The sequence below is a fragment of the Xenopus laevis genome, chromosome 4L (assembly GCF_017654675.1).
Source record: "Xenopus laevis strain J_2021 chromosome 4L, Xenopus_laevis_v10.1, whole genome shotgun sequence".
Classification (NCBI taxonomy): domain Eukaryota; kingdom Metazoa; phylum Chordata; class Amphibia; order Anura; family Pipidae; genus Xenopus; species Xenopus laevis.
Genome location: NC_054377.1, coordinates 101,837,541 through 101,853,356, shown reverse-complemented (window position 1 = coordinate 101,853,356; position 15,816 = coordinate 101,837,541). Strand labels below are relative to the sequence as shown.

Here is a 15,816-nt window from a genome sequence, read left to right as displayed (position 1 = left end):
TTGTTAATTAGTCTTAGTTTACATAATTAGCAACTATCTAGTGGGTTAAGCATATTTCATTCTATATTTATGCATGTATTTACTTCCAGCTTCTACCTGTCTATATATCAGAGCACTGAGATATGAACAGTGGTCCTTATTTATATCTGGCTATTTTGTAAAGACAAACTATGATTATATGCCGTAATTTTAACTGTTTTTTTTTTTTACATGGCACACTTCATTAAGCACAATGGTTCACAAGGAGATTAATTGATTAATTGCCTGCTACAAATATCTTCATCTGTGAGCGACTTAACTTTCCCACCAGTGATAAAGTGAATCTCTGGTGGTAAAACCCATGTGTTGCTTCGATCTTCTTAAGTAACCTGGAGTTACATAGTAACATAGTACGGTTGAAAAAATAGTTCAACCTTTTAGTTTTTTTTTTTTAGTTTTTTTTTATTCTGCCTAACTGCTAGTTGATCCAGAGGAAGGCAAAAAAGAAAACATCTGAAGCCTCTCCAATTTGCCTCAGAGGGGGAGAAAATTCAGACTAGTCCCTGGATCAACTTGTACTATGAGCTATCTCCCAAAACCCTGTATTCCCTCACTTGCTAAAAAGCAATCCAACCCCTTCTTAAAGCTATCTAATGTATCAGCCTGTACAACTGAAATAGGGAGAGAATTCCACATCTTCACAGCTGTCACTGTAAAAAACCCCTTCCGAATATTTAAGCGGAACCTCTTTTCTTCTAATCGGAATTTGTGACCTCGTGTCAGCTGGAAAGTCATCTACAAGGACTCCAAGGTCCTTTTCCATAATGGATTTGCCTAGTGCAGTCCCTTTAAGGGAATAAGTGGCTTGGATATTCTTACATCCCAGGTGCATGTCTTTACATTTATCAACATTGAATCTCATTTGCCACTTAGCTGCCCAGATTGCCAGTTTGTCAAAATCGTGTTGCAAGGATGCCACATCCTGGATGGAATTAATTGGGCTGGATAGTTTTGTGTCATCTGCAAACACTGATACACTACTTACAATACCCTCCCCTAAGTCATTAATGAACAAGTTAAATAAAAGTGGACCCAATACCGAGCCCTGAGAGACCCCACTAAGAACCTTACTCCAAGTAGAGAATGTACCATTAACAACCACCCTCTGTACTCGATCCTGTAGCCAGTTTCCTATCCATGTGCAAACGACTTCATTAAGCCCAACAGACCTTAGTTTAGAAAGCAGTCGTTTGTGGGGCACAGTATCAAACGCTTTGGTAAAATCCAAATAGATCAAATCTACTGCCCCCCCCCCCACTGTCCAGCATCTTACTTACCACATCATACAATCAAATTCGTCTGACATGACCTATCCTTGATAAAGTCATGCTGATTGCTGCTCATAATGCCATTCACTAGGACAAAATTTTGAATGTGATCCCTTAACAAGCCTTCAAATAATTTGCCCACCACAGATGTCAAACTGACTGGCCTATAATTGCCAGGCTGAGATCTTAATCCCTTTTTAAATATTGGAATAACATCAGCTACTGCGTCAAGAGGAAACTTTAGGCAGCTTTAGAAGACTGAAGTGAAACATGGGTTTTACCACCGCTGGCGGGAAAGCATTTGGCGGAGATTAGTCGCCCACAGGTGATTAGCAGGTGATTAATCTCCTTGTGGACCATCGCCATAAAGAATGCACTATAAGTAGTTTATATTTTTTCTTTCCATTTTTAAAAGCTCAGAAAAGCTCCATTTATTTTTGGTTGTTGTCACAAATCTCAAATTGGAACATTAAGGCCATCAGTTATGATTGAAATTGAAACTATTGTATTATCATACAAAGGAAAGTAGACAGGACCAGAAAGTATGCAAGCATGCAACCAGAAAAGTTACTATACGTTTTTCAAGATTAATTTTATTCATTAAACCCAGTAGTGTATAGGCAATGTACAAAGAATGAGGGCATGCCTGCATAGCATGCTGGGAAACAGTAAGCTCTTACAAGAACTTATAACATTATGATCCCAGCAAGCAATACAGTTTTTCCTAGCAGTATATATTTCTGGGTGCCAAAGTGGGATATTGACATGCACACACGGATAATCTTACACATCTTTCCCTCAACCTATGTAGAAAGTATATTACTCTTCCAGCATTACATATAAAAGCTTTTGTCTACTCTTTCAGGCAAGAGGAGATATTATATTTGTTTGTCATCATAAATTACAGTGTTTTTTACCTGACGGTTATGTGTAAAGTTGTTTCCCCTAGCATCTATTGCAATTTTTAGTAAGCAATGAAATTTGACACAGGTTGATTGTTGTTTAACTGTATTGGTTTGAAATAGGAGATGCATTAGTTAAAGTCCTGTGTATTATTTCAAGATGGTCTTGGAGTAAAATAACAACACCCACATAGCACAGAAGTCTATGGAAAGAATTTACGAAATTGTTTACAGAAGTTCTTTTAAAAACATCTTCTTGTATGAGATTTTTTTTTAAGGGGGACAATGCAAAAATATATATTTTATTGTGTAAGTTTAATGAACAATAAGCATTTTACCAGAAGAGATATTCAGTAACCTATGCCAAAGCATTCATAAAGAAAACCATTTATGCTGTGGGATCAAATATCTGGACACCCCTTCGAAATGGTGGACTTGGCTATTTAAGCCCTATCTCTTGCTTGTAGATGTTGATCATTAAGCATGCAGATAAGTATTACAGTAATACACTGCTATAAAATGGGCCATACAGAAGAACTCATTGACTTTTGTCCTGGGCTCCTGGCACTATTAAAAGATGGCAGTTTGCTAACAAATGTCTTCCCTGCTTGAGCTTACCTTACCAGTTCCTACCCAGAGTATATGTTTGGTGCCCTTGCCTGCCCCTGTGGGAGTACTAGATTTTCATGATGGAAACCAAGTAGCTGAGGGCCAGGCCCAAAGTCAAAGGTGGCTGTTATAGGCAGAAGAGCACTCTGGACAGGAATCAAGTCACTCCAACAGGATTTGGGTTTGCCATATGTGACAAAGTTGTATAGAAATTTGTCTAAGTTGTTGGACTCTGCCCACAAACTTTGATGGTCATTGCACTGATCTAAGGGATCACTTCAAGATCTGATCTGTTACATCTGAATGCAGTACAGGATATACAAGCCTATGCAGTTTGAGACCAACAGATACCCTATACAAATCAGGTTCTGGGGGGTGGGACAGCTAAAAAATCATACATTCTAAATATTGCTGGAAATCCAAATTAATGGTCATTGAGGGTACGTTTCAGGAAGAATAGTAATACACTGTCCTAAAATAGCTGTTACAACTGAAAGGCCCCTGACCAAATGTTGGACCTAAAATTGGAACCCATTGAATTAAAGGGGTTATTCATCTTCAAACACTTTTTCCAGTTTAGTTGGTTTCAGATAGTTCACCAGAAATAAAGACTTTTTGCAATTACTTTCTATTTACTATTTGTGATCGTTTTACTAATACTGGAGTGTAAAATTTAATTTTTCACATCCTATAGCAGCTCTAGGAGGGGGGGGGTCGTAGACTTTGTAACTGCTCTAAATTTATACATTTATTTGATACATTTTTTTATCTTTGTCCCTGCTAAGCAGCATTCAATTCTTGCTAATATTCAAAAGATACGGCTGATAAATGTATCAACTCATGTAGCCACTAAATGTATCCAATTGTAACGTCCAGAATCTGCTCCTTCATTACTGAGCTGCCAGACTGAGACACCAGAGACACAAACATTAAACTTAAAATTTAATTTTGGAAAAACAATAAAAAAATATAAAATGGAAAGCAATTGAAAAGCGTCTTTATTTGTGGTGAACAATCTGAAAACAAATGAACTGGAAAAAACTGTTTGGAAGGTGAACAACCCCTTTAATTGATGATACATTTCATTTTCAACTGGCTACATTTGTGGCCTGCATAACTAAATTCCACACCTCCTGTCACAGTGGATTTGTGTCCTAGCTGCCCATGGGGTGTAGAATGATATCATTACGGATATGCTCAGCCAAGAAAGACCAGTAATGGAATACTCTGAGCATAGCAGAAGAAGAAGCAGCAGTACTAAGTCAAAAGGAGAACCTTAGCGTATAGCCCTTTAAAACAGAAATCTTAGCTTCAGTTAGGCTTAGTAGTTATGTCAGTAAAAAACATTTGATAATGAAATATTCCAGACATAGCAGCAACAGGCCCACCCCCTACTTTAGCCATAGGCTGTACAGACTGATACCATAAAACTATGCCAGCATAAATATTTCCCTAAAATAAATACAGGTAAATACTTAACTAAAGGTACAGGGGCCATACAACACAGAATTCTCTACATGGCTAAGTCTTGGGTGACATATCACAAGAAAGAAACCTAGAATATGCCAGAAAATTGAACAGCACCAGTGCCATTTTTCTGAACTGTAAATAAATTTATGCAGCTATATGATATCATAATTGTCCTTTAAGGGTTAATACCTCTCTGAAGTGCTTTAACTTTATAAGCATTATAAAATATCTACCAATTGAACCATTTCCTTTATTGATTAACAAATGCAGTAATCTGCATCCACGAAGATAGCTAAAGAGCTAAGCAATAATGTTAAAATTACTGCAAAGTCTTGTTTTCTTCCAAATGAGTTCAGTTTCCATTATATTATGCATAATTAAAAAGATGTTTTACTGTTAAGCAATCATTTTTTTTAATTTCTATGTAGTCTTAAATGCAAAAAGTGCATATTTTTGTATATAAGTAAAAGTATGGGGAAATACTTTATAAATGGTGTGTAGAGATGTCATCAGTTGTAGCTTAGTGATGTCATTTCTGTTACACGACTCACTTTATTATAAAAAATAAAGCACCCCCTGTTACAAAATATGAGGATATTAGATGTCACCTCGGAGTTCCATGATGACCTGTATAAAAACACTCTGCCTTGTATTTTTAAATGGTCATGAAACTCCTCAGTAACTTATAATATCCTTATATTTTACAAGAGGTGGTATTCACTGTATAGCTATAATCGTAAAGGGACCAACCAGATTTTGAACCATGGGGGCAATCAAGTTCTGCAATGGAATTTTGCAATAAAACCAGGCATAATATGCTATGCCTACCATAAATAGACAGAGTTATTATTGTGTATTGGGTTTTTCACAATTTTTTAATGAGTTAGAAGAAGAGTAAGAGAACATACCCTACAGTATTCGGCACACCACCTACTTTTTTTCAAATTGTAAGCTACTTTAACTTTCCATGCTGCTTCAATGCTACAATATTCATTACAGAGTAAGAGAGCATAATGGACATTGACATTTTTCTGTGCAGTTGGTCACTTTTAAAAAACACAGAAAATGAGGGTCAGAACCATATACAAGCTCATTATGAGTGCAATTGCAATGCACAGTGTGCAATTTAGAATTTTGCCATGTTTTAACCCACAATGAAGTCCCCCCCATTATTCCAACGTCATCGAGGCTACAGGCCGGAGTTGTACTTCACACAACTGCATTGAAAATCTTCAGTGTCCAGATGTTACTATTTCTAGTTCTCTGCTTCAAAATTATGTTTTCACTTCATTCTTCAGGAACAAGAATGCAGCATCTATTAACACAGTCCACCGTGAGAACCCTGGAATGTGAAAGTAACTACATGGTGCACTTGTGCAAAAACAGTAGACAGGATGATGCAGTGGTGCCAAGAGCAACTATAATAAAGTTTTAGATACAAGAATCTTTATTGAATGTTGCTGTTTTGTGAAATGGCTGCAGATAATGTTGCACAACTTCAACTGCACTAAATTGCACATCTTAAGAAAAATAATAAGAGCACTGTTTTAGTTACATTGAAAAATGGAAAGAAGAAATATTAAATACCACCCTGATCCTAAAGTAATCCAGATTCGTAACAATGATTTTCTATAATTTCTGTGCAAATTTGAAGTCTATTAACTCATCAAATAGCAATTTCATTGCATGCAATCCAGAAACGCCCAGAAAGAAAGTGAAAGTAATTTTTAAAAACTGAAATCATAAGCAAACACTGGAGGCAGGAACTGGATGAAGGAAAATGTGTATTATTAACAAAATGTAAATAGCTGTAAGGATTTAAAGAAGATAAGGTTTTGAGAACCAAAAGGGACAGCAATCATCCTGAAAATATTGAACCCACAAAGCTTCACATGGAAATAAAAATAGTCCCTTCTTTGTGAACTATTGAAGAAGGAATTGGTACAATCATCCCATCACTTTTATGAATATTCTTCTTGTCACGTAACTCCTTGAGAGGCTCATGTATGTGTGATTGGGAGAATGCTAATCAAACAAGGCACTAAAATTATAAATAGGACGAAAAAAATAGCTTAAGAAAACATAAGCACTAAAAATGTAATACAAATGTATGCATTTATCATTCCAATCATTCCAGGAGCTTACTGTATAATTCTTAGACACAAAAACACAGAGCCACTAGATTTTTGCAATCAGAATCAATATTTTTTAAGGGATCATTCACCCTTAGTATGTTATACAATGAATTTAGCAGAATCGTTAATAAGTAATTTTCTAAGGAACTCTTGCCCACCTCAGTAAAGCTGTAAATGCATTAGTAAAGGAGCCACCACCTCATTCCAGTTTTAGGGGCTCATCGCACGTCTTTGAAAACCGAAAAAACCCTGGGAACTGGTTACTAATATCTTTACTTAACAACATTACTTAAAAAAAAGTATTCATGGCTTGCCTACAACTAGTATTGGACAAATCAAACAATGTTATTAACAGGGGAAGGGAAATTATGTTTTATTTACCATCACAGAAAAAGCATTTGACCTCGTCAGGCCTTAATGTTTGGGTGCATAAATGCAGTCAAAAATAATTAATAGAATCTTGCATTTATTTTATGCATTCCTGAGGCAACTCTAGTGAAACTCCAATCAACAACATACCATGTTTACACTCTAGGATTCTATATGCAAACAGGAGGAGCGCAGGTTTACTAGACTGTAACAGATATTACCAAGCAACAAACTCAGCAGAATCCTATTTCCTATGTCATACAGGTTAACTTTGGTTTGAAATGATCCGATCTTGTTTTACACATCCTAAACATGGACTACTGACACGCTAAGAAAACAGGACAAGGTAAAGAGATCTTGATCATTCACTAGCTTACATTCCCCTATGATACAATGAATAAGCAATACGGAATTCCTCCCAGGATTGATTAAAACTATTGGTATGGGATCAGTTATCTGGAAACCCATTATCGAGAAAGCTCTGAATTGCAGAAAGGCTGTCTCCCATAGACTCCATTTAATCCAAATAATCCAAAAAAATATTAAATTATTTTCTTTTTCTCTGCAATAATAAAACAGTACCTTGTATTTGATCCAAACCAATATATAATTAATCCTCATTGGAAGCATAACCAGCCTATTTGGTTTATTTAATCTTTACAAGATTTTCTAGTAGACAAAGTATGGAAAAATCCATTATCCAGAAAACCCTTGTTCCCAAGCATTCTGGATAAAAGTTCCCTTAAATAGTGGTATTCAAACTTCTAAAAATGTAACCTGATCAAAATGGGTCAGAGTTGCCCTACTCTTGATAAATGTCTCACAACTTGAGTATCAAGGTACTACCTGTGATATACTAGCTGAAAATATATGTATGTAATGTATATTTTAATGTTGTACAGTTTACCAAGAATTTACCAAGATGTTGTGGAGTTTACCAATAGGATCAGAAGGAACCGCAAACAAAAGAATAAAATGTTTAAGGATGTTTTAGCCAGCAACTCCTGCAGTTCTGATCATTACAGTAGTCTGCGGCAACAAGCAGAGCAATAGGAAGGTGGGATGAATGGCATCCATCTGCTGTGTGCATACCAACTATTCCTGTATTGCACCTTAAACAGTACGAGGATAGGTTTGTGTACTGCAGTCTTTAGTCGGCCAATGAGGGCTGCCTTGATTGCTTTAAGCCCTGTAAACTATAAAGATTTAATTTTACCACCTTTTTTGTAAAAAAACTAATTAAAAAGCCTGTTCATGATAAATAAGTACACAAGCACCAGCATTGCAAGGCTTTACCATGGGCTTTAAGCAATAATCTCCACTATCTTCAGAGATAAACCCATAAAGCAGAGAATTAATTAATAAAATTGCATTGTGACCTATCTCACAGTAAAACAAATCCCTCCCAATGTATTCAGAAAGGTTGATAAACTGAGTCTGAAGCTCTTTGGAAATTTCCATCGCATTCCTACATTATTATGAAATGAAAGCAATGAAGCAAACACAAAGCTGCTGGAAAAATGCCTTAATGCTGTGCTTTTTACAGATTAAATCATGAATGTCAAACTCCTACCCCTCTGCTGAAGGCAGCTCTGTCATTTAGACTCCTCCTCAAGGCCTAAACAAGTACTAATTTTCACTTTAGAAAGAGCAATGAAAGTTTGTGTCAGCTGATAATGACAAGATCCTGTGACACAAAAAAGCTACAAATTTGTTACCCCAGCCTATATACATTTTAAAAAGGTTGGTACCAAGGCTGCCACTTCTGATTTTATTTTTAGCCCACACAAAGGATCAATTCCTTGTCTTATCTATTTCTGGAAACTTGTTTTATTGTAATTTTTTTTTAATTAACATAATTTACTATATCACATGGAGGGAATATAATGTTGTCCAATATACGTTTGTAAGTCTTTTAAACTGCAGAACATGTTACTGGCCACTAAAGACATATGGTTCATTCTTTGCAGGTGTTCGTGAATGTTGTGGATGCACCATCTTCAAACATGGCTCCAATATGGTATTATTTCAAATAACTGCTCAAAAATGGATTTCCTACAATGTGCCAGATTTCAAAGTTTCAACATCTACCAGCATTTTTTTATGGCTGTTTCAATGATCCATCCTTCTAGCCCAGGGATTCATAACCTATGAGACAAAAAATGGGTGCCCATTCTGTATAGGGCAATTCTCAATGATCCTCATAAATAATGTAAAATAACTTTCTACAATAGGACTTTATTAAAAGAAGGTGCATATCTTGGTTCTAATGGATCCCTGTAATGGATCTACATCTCCAGAACTTAAGTTTCAGGCATTAAAGTTTTTGTTAGCAGCTGAATTATTTTTTTTTGTCCCCACATTGCATACAGTCTCTTTTATTTCTTAAAGGAATACTGTCGTGGGAAAACATGTATTTTTTAAAATGCACCAGTCAATAGTGCTACTCCAGTAGAATTCTGTACTGACATCTGTTTCTCAAAAGAGCAAACAGATTTTTTTTTATATATATTTAATTTTGAAATCTGACATGGGGCTAGACATATTGTCAGTTTCCCAGCTGCCCCCAGTCATGTGACTTGTGCTCTGATAAACTTCACTCTTTACTACTGTACTGCAAGTTGGAGTGATATCACATAATCTTTTTTTTGTAGATTGAATTGTTTGCAGGGTAAACAGAGTAATTTAGAAATAAAAACTACAGCATAATATTCATGACAGAATCCCTTTAAGTGGGTCACTGATGCTAGGGGACACATAAAAGAACACCCAGCTACATAAAATCTTGGCCAATCAGACAGTTCAACAAATACATCAATCCAGTTTATCTGAATAGTCCCCACACAGTATCTGACAAGATGGTCTCTCCTTGGGTAAAAAAGGAAAGGTTGTGGGAGCACTTTATGGCTTAATAAAAATGTACTAAAATACAATGGAAGTGCTACTGATCTGGCCAAATTAACTACAAACATAGAGAAAAAGAAGAAACTTGCTGGGAGGCTTTAGCATTTGAAATTATGACCAGAGGTAAATAGTTAGGGACCGCCATATGGGTTTTACCTTGACGTGGTATGGTGGCTTATCAATCTTATGATCATAATTTTGTAACTAAAAAACCCCTGTCTTTGTAAATACATGCATCTGCATAGATTACTTATGTGACAGGGGACCAGGGAATGTGCATTGATCAATTTCTCTTCTTTTTCTCTATGTGGAATATCTTTAGACAATGAAGCACCATGATTACATAAGTGTTGCTTACAACCTTTTAAGGAGGGGTTTAGCTTTAATTAGCAGAGGGTGCTTACACGCTGGTTAGGCAAACTTTGAAACCCTCCATGGGAGTAGCAAATGTAACAGATGGAGCTGTGATGCTCGGGCCTACCTGTCTGACTACAACAACACAGTCTTTCTAAACATGCAGCCTCCTCATAACTCTGTATGGGTAAACAAAAGTGCACACTCAAGTGTTGCACAAGTCCTTCCCCAAAAGCTCTAATTCATAGTTACATAGTTAAATTTGGTTGAAAAAGGACCAAAGTCCATCAAGTTCAATGAACCCCAATGCATATACATGCACACACCCAATACCAACCCTTCTATACACTCACATAAACTATATATACCAATAACTATACTAATTGTAGAATATAGTATCACAATAGTCTATTAATAGAATATAATAATAGAATCACAACATAAACCAGCAGGGCATTCCACAACCTCACTGTCCTCATTGTGAAAAACCACCTACACTGCTTCATATGAAAATTCTGTTCCTCTAGTCTAAAGGGATGACCTCTGGTGCATTGATCCTTTTTATGTCTATAATGCCCTCTAATATACTTGTAAAGAGTAATCATGTCCCCTCGCAAGCGACACAAACAACCCCAACCTTGACAGTTTAACCTCATAATTTAAATCCTCCATGACTTTAACCAGTTAAGTTGCGCATCTCTGCACTCTCATCAGCACACTAATATCCTTCCTGGATACCAAAACTGCACTGCATACTCAAGGTGAGGCCCTACCAGGGATGTATAAACAGGCAAACTATGTCTTCATCCCTTCAATTAATGCCTTTTATTATGCAAGACAGCACTTTATTTGCTTTAGTTGCCACAGAATGACACTGCCTGGAATTAGACAAATTGTTATCTACACAAATTCCCATGTCAAAAGAAGGTGGAACATGAAATCAAACTGTAATATTAGAAAAACAAATTGAAAAACAGTCTTTATTTCTGGTGAAATATCTAAAAACAACTTGACTGAAAGAAAGTGTTGGAAGGTGAATAACCCCTTTAAAGTTTTCAGGTTGTTCCCCAGAAATAAAGACTTTTTTCAATTACTTTCCATTATTTATTTTTTACAGTTTTTCCAAAATCTAAATTTAAAGTTGAATGTTCCTGTCTCTGGTGTTTCAGTCTGGCAGCTCAGTAATTCATGTGCAGATTCTGAACTGTTTCAATTTTCATTTCTCAGCAGCATCTCTGGAGTATTAGCAACTATTGTATCAAGTCTAACAGCTGCCTGTAATGAAATTCAGAGATTCTGCTCAGCAGGGACAAAGATAAGAAATGTATAAACTAAATGTATCAATTTAGAACAGTTTACAGGGTCAGTGTGACGCCCCCCCCCCTTCCCAGAGATGCTTTAGAATGTGAAAAATTACACTTTTCACTTCAATATTAGAAAAACAGTGACACATAGAAAATAGAAAGTAATTGTAAAAAGTCGTTATTTCTGGTAATCTATCTGAAAACAATTAGTTGTTTGATGGTGAATAACCCCTTTAATAAAAACAATAATAAATACAATAAAAAGCAAAGGATCAATGACAGACCCCTGCTGTACTCCACTAACAGCACTGGTACAATTAGAAAATGTTCTGTTTATCACCACTCTTTGTAATCTATCCTTCAGCCGTTCTCTGTCCAGGTCCAGGTTCAGGCCAATATTCTGTGTAGAAATGTATCAAATGCTTTAGCAAAGTCTAAGTAGATTACATCCACTGCCATAAGTCAAGGCCCCTGCTCATAAAACCATGATGGCGCCAACTCATGGTATTGTGATTTGCAATGAAGTCAAGTATCATATCCCTTAATACCCCATTGAAAAGCTTTCCTACCACTGAAGTGGCCTATAATTTTAAGGCTGAGAATGGGATCCCTTTTTGAATAGCATTACCACGGTAGCTAATCTCTGTGAACCATGCCAGACCTCAATGAATCCTGTAAAATTAAGTAAAGATGTGTGGCAATCTCAAAGCTAAGTTTGTTTAGTACCCTTACCCTTGCCCTTAGGCAAAATGCTGCCACATCTTCCCACATAAGGATCAAGGATTGAAGGATTTACTCATAGGATACCAATACTCAAGGCTTTTTTTTTCAACAAAGTGAAACAATACCATATAGAACTCCGTCCACTCATATTAACAGTTCTTCAAACTTTATTTTAAAAAACTGCAATTTGTTTTGTGCTTATAGATTTTTCCTTAGTCACTGTTGTAGATCCCTTCTCATCAGCTATGTTGGACAGAATATATTCAATAGTTACTTATAAGTACAAACTTTGTGTTCAATGGTTTCCGTGCAGACTTCTAATTTTGTACTTACATGCATTCAGGAGTGTAGAATTGAGCAAATATATTATTGTGGGAATGTCCGTTGCTTCATAGTGAGAAAAAATATAAATCAGTCCTCCAACCACTTCTTTTAATTGGGGCAGCACTTGTAGGCTTGCCCATGATTTTTCACTTGTACCGTTCTACCAGTTGGCTGAACCATGCTTCATTGTGGCTTTTTTGTGCCAGCTTTTGTGTCCCAGAACCTGTTTAGCAATCACATTTCGCTACTTCTCTTTCCGGATCTTTGTCTGCATTTTGGGTTTCTTTGGGGGAAGCTGCTGAACCTTCCCTTTGTCCCGTGCCCTGATTTTGGGGCCTTTATTAGTAGGCAAAGGGAGGACCTTCCTCCTCTTTTTGCCATAAGGAAGTTCCTCTTGTTCTACTTGCTCTTTTGTAATGAACCCACACCATGAAGCAGATGCAGTGTTATTCCTTCCTTTTCTTGCAGTGTCATTATCGGCACTACTAGGCTTTTCGTTTGTTTGTCGTAGTTGGCTTAACAACTGTGGTGTCTTTGAGTTTGAACTCTGCTTTGGTTCCACCTTTCACACCAAAATCTTGGGGAGGTTTTGACCCTGCAGAAGGCTGTGCAGGGACAGAGTGGGCTTCATTGTTTCTTGATTTCTTCTTCTTAGGTTTCCCAGTAACGTAACTAGAGGGGCTGGCCCTGGTGTGAAATGTGCAGCCGTGCCCCCGCCCCCTCTGTACACAATTATCTTCCCGGAAATCGGCGGGGCGCAAGCTGCCGGGGGGCCCTGAGAGGATGCGGGCCCTGGCCCAATTGCACCCCTGGTAGTTCCGCCACTGAGGTTTCCCCTGACCTTGCTAGTGCGGTTTTCTGCTGATCGAAGCACCAGCCCGGGGTGTCAGGTAAGTAAAAATCGTCACTTGGAGGTGTCTAACTTTTGTGTTTTGTTTATTTTTAAAGCAACATGCTGCATTCTCCTGAGTTTGCCGTACATGCATTAGGGTAAGGGCACACTGGGTGATTCGAGGAGATGTAGTCGCCTGGCGACTAATCGCCTCAACTTTGCCGTGACCAATCTCTCCGAACGCCTTCCCTCACTCTGCGCTGGCTAAAATGAAAAATCGCCGGTGCCGAAGTTGCCAGGTGACTAAATCTCCCTGAATCGCCCAGTGTACCCTTACCCTAAGACAATAGAAAATAGGGTTGCTACTCAATAAAATGCACCTAGTTTTAAAAATAAAACAAATGCAATATATGCATGTTTCACACTGCAAGAGCACGAAGAGGACCCCCCTGTAGGATTGTTTAGTTTTATTATGTTTATGTTTCGTCTCTTTTCAAAGTTGTTTTCCCTTAAGGCTTGATATTAATAAGTGAGAAACAAGCACATGTAGCACAGTTCTTTATTCAGTACAAAACCTACAAGTAACCAATCTTACAGCAAACGGGTTCCTGTTCTGGAGACGTTCCAATCCAGTCAGGGAATGTTGTACGTGTATATGACGTGGTTATTATTTATTGGCATTAATGAAGGGGAGAGTCATTAGCTGTTTATCAACTACAACTCTCAGGGTCACTTAACAAAATATGTGGTTGGACGACGACAACAACAACAGTAAAAAAAACTGCAGCTCTGAGCGCCGACTGCAGCAACACTGACCAATGCAGTTCCTCTGTCACAATTTGAGGGTCACGTCACGTGACTCCGTGAAAACGGCCGAAAAAAAATCGCCCTTTTCACGACAGCGTGACACGCAAACGGCGCGACAGGCATTTCATACGGACAGCGGTAGTGAGAGGGTCTGAGGGTTGCTGTTTGGGGCAGGGTGAGGGCGGAGGAGGCGGCGCTGCCATTCCCTGCGTGTGGCTGGTTTCCTGTATCCTCGCTACCCCCGGCTCCCGCTTCCTTTCTCTTGGCTTCCAGGACTTTATGCGAGGAGGGTCCACCCCGGAGCTTGTCTGCTCTCGGCTGGGGCAGAAACGGGGGGGAGACGGGTGAATTTACCCTCCCCCTCAGCGAGTTCGGAGCTTTTCTCCCCTTTCCGTTCCCCCAGGTGCTCGGACGGGAACAGCCGGAAAGCGAAATGGCGTCCAACACGGACAGGGAGATCATTTTGACCGACTATCAGGTGAGGAAAGGCGGGCGGTGTGGGACTCTGGGAAAGGACTTGTTGCCAGTTCCATGCCTCAGTGTGAGGGGACGAGGCTCCCCAGGGTGTGTTTCATTGCCTCTGTGCGCCTGCTTGCGACTTCATACGCTCCACTAACTTCTACACAGGGAAATGGGACAAACTCACGAGTCTTGTGGGATTCTCTCGCTTGTTTCCCTCTATTCCTTGCTGGGGATTAAGCTGCAGCAATAGGGCATCTCGGACACCGTCGTGTGTGTCTACTTTCCCTCTATATTATGGACTGCCCGTCGTTGTTTGACCAAATCCTGCATAAACAGAGTGAGGGACATCATGGGAGTTGTAGTTCATGAATTGACTACTTGAAAGGACCAGGCTCAGGATTAACCCACCTATATGCCAGCAACATTTGGCTGTGTTAAACAGGAGACACAAGCCACCGTTTATTAGTCTATGTCTGCCCTCAGAGTAGGAAAAAAATACCCGCCTTCCTTTATATTTATCATCCCTATTAATAACATTGGCATCAACCATCATTTTTACCGGCCAGGGGGCAACCCTACCTCAGAGAGCTGTTGTATGCATTTGCTATTATACAAGGGCATTACAGATGGGTCTGAAATTAATATACTTCCCTTTAACCATCTGTTGTATTGGGGGTTTAAATGCAGGGCAGAGTGTAACAACTGTTGTGTAGAATGACCGTTGTGTTCAGATACAGATGAGATGAGGTACTTTATTGTTTAACAGGCATTTATATAAAATGCTGCCAGAAACGTGATCCATGCAACAGACCTGCATTTCCTCAGTGCAAGGTAGAGAGGTGTCTGCTGCAGAAAATACACCACGATGTACACTTCTGGCTTACTAAAATAGGCCCCAAACTGCACTAGTGCACATGCCCATTGTAACCAAGTGGCTTCTTGCTTTCATTTTCTAACTTCTAATAGACTGATCCAAGCAAATTGCTGATTGGTTGCTAAACAAAGCAGCCCTGGTACAGTTCAGTTAGTGAGCGAGCCCCCAGGTATAACATTACACACCTACAGAGTGACCAAATAGTCTGATCACACAAACCCTTTGTGCAGGTGTATAGGTCTTACCGTAATTGAAACAAATGAGCAGCATTTGATGTGTCGCTTGCTGCTAATCCGCTGTAGAGACTTCAGGAAATGACATAGATGCAGTAGTCCCCAGTTTTACATTTATCTAGTAGTCTAAGCCTAATGTGTTTAAAATAAAGACAAATTGAAATTAATTCAGCAAAATTTATAAATCGATTTGAGTTTGTAAGGTTA

General features: G+C 38.4%; 1 protein-coding gene across 1 annotated transcript in view; it reads left to right on the top strand.

The window, feature by feature from the left end:
* Window positions 1-14,030: 14,030 nt before the first annotated feature.
* pkn2.L (protein kinase N2 L homeolog) overlaps window positions 14,031-15,816 on the top strand; it is a 74,901-nt gene continuing 73,115 nt past the window's right edge. Inside the window, exon 1 of the mRNA XM_018258592.2 lies at window positions 14,031-14,518. Within this exon, the coding sequence (XP_018114081.1) occupies window positions 14,474-14,518 (45 nt within the window). The 5' untranslated portion in view covers window positions 14,031-14,473. The remainder of the gene's footprint in view (window positions 14,519-15,816) is intronic.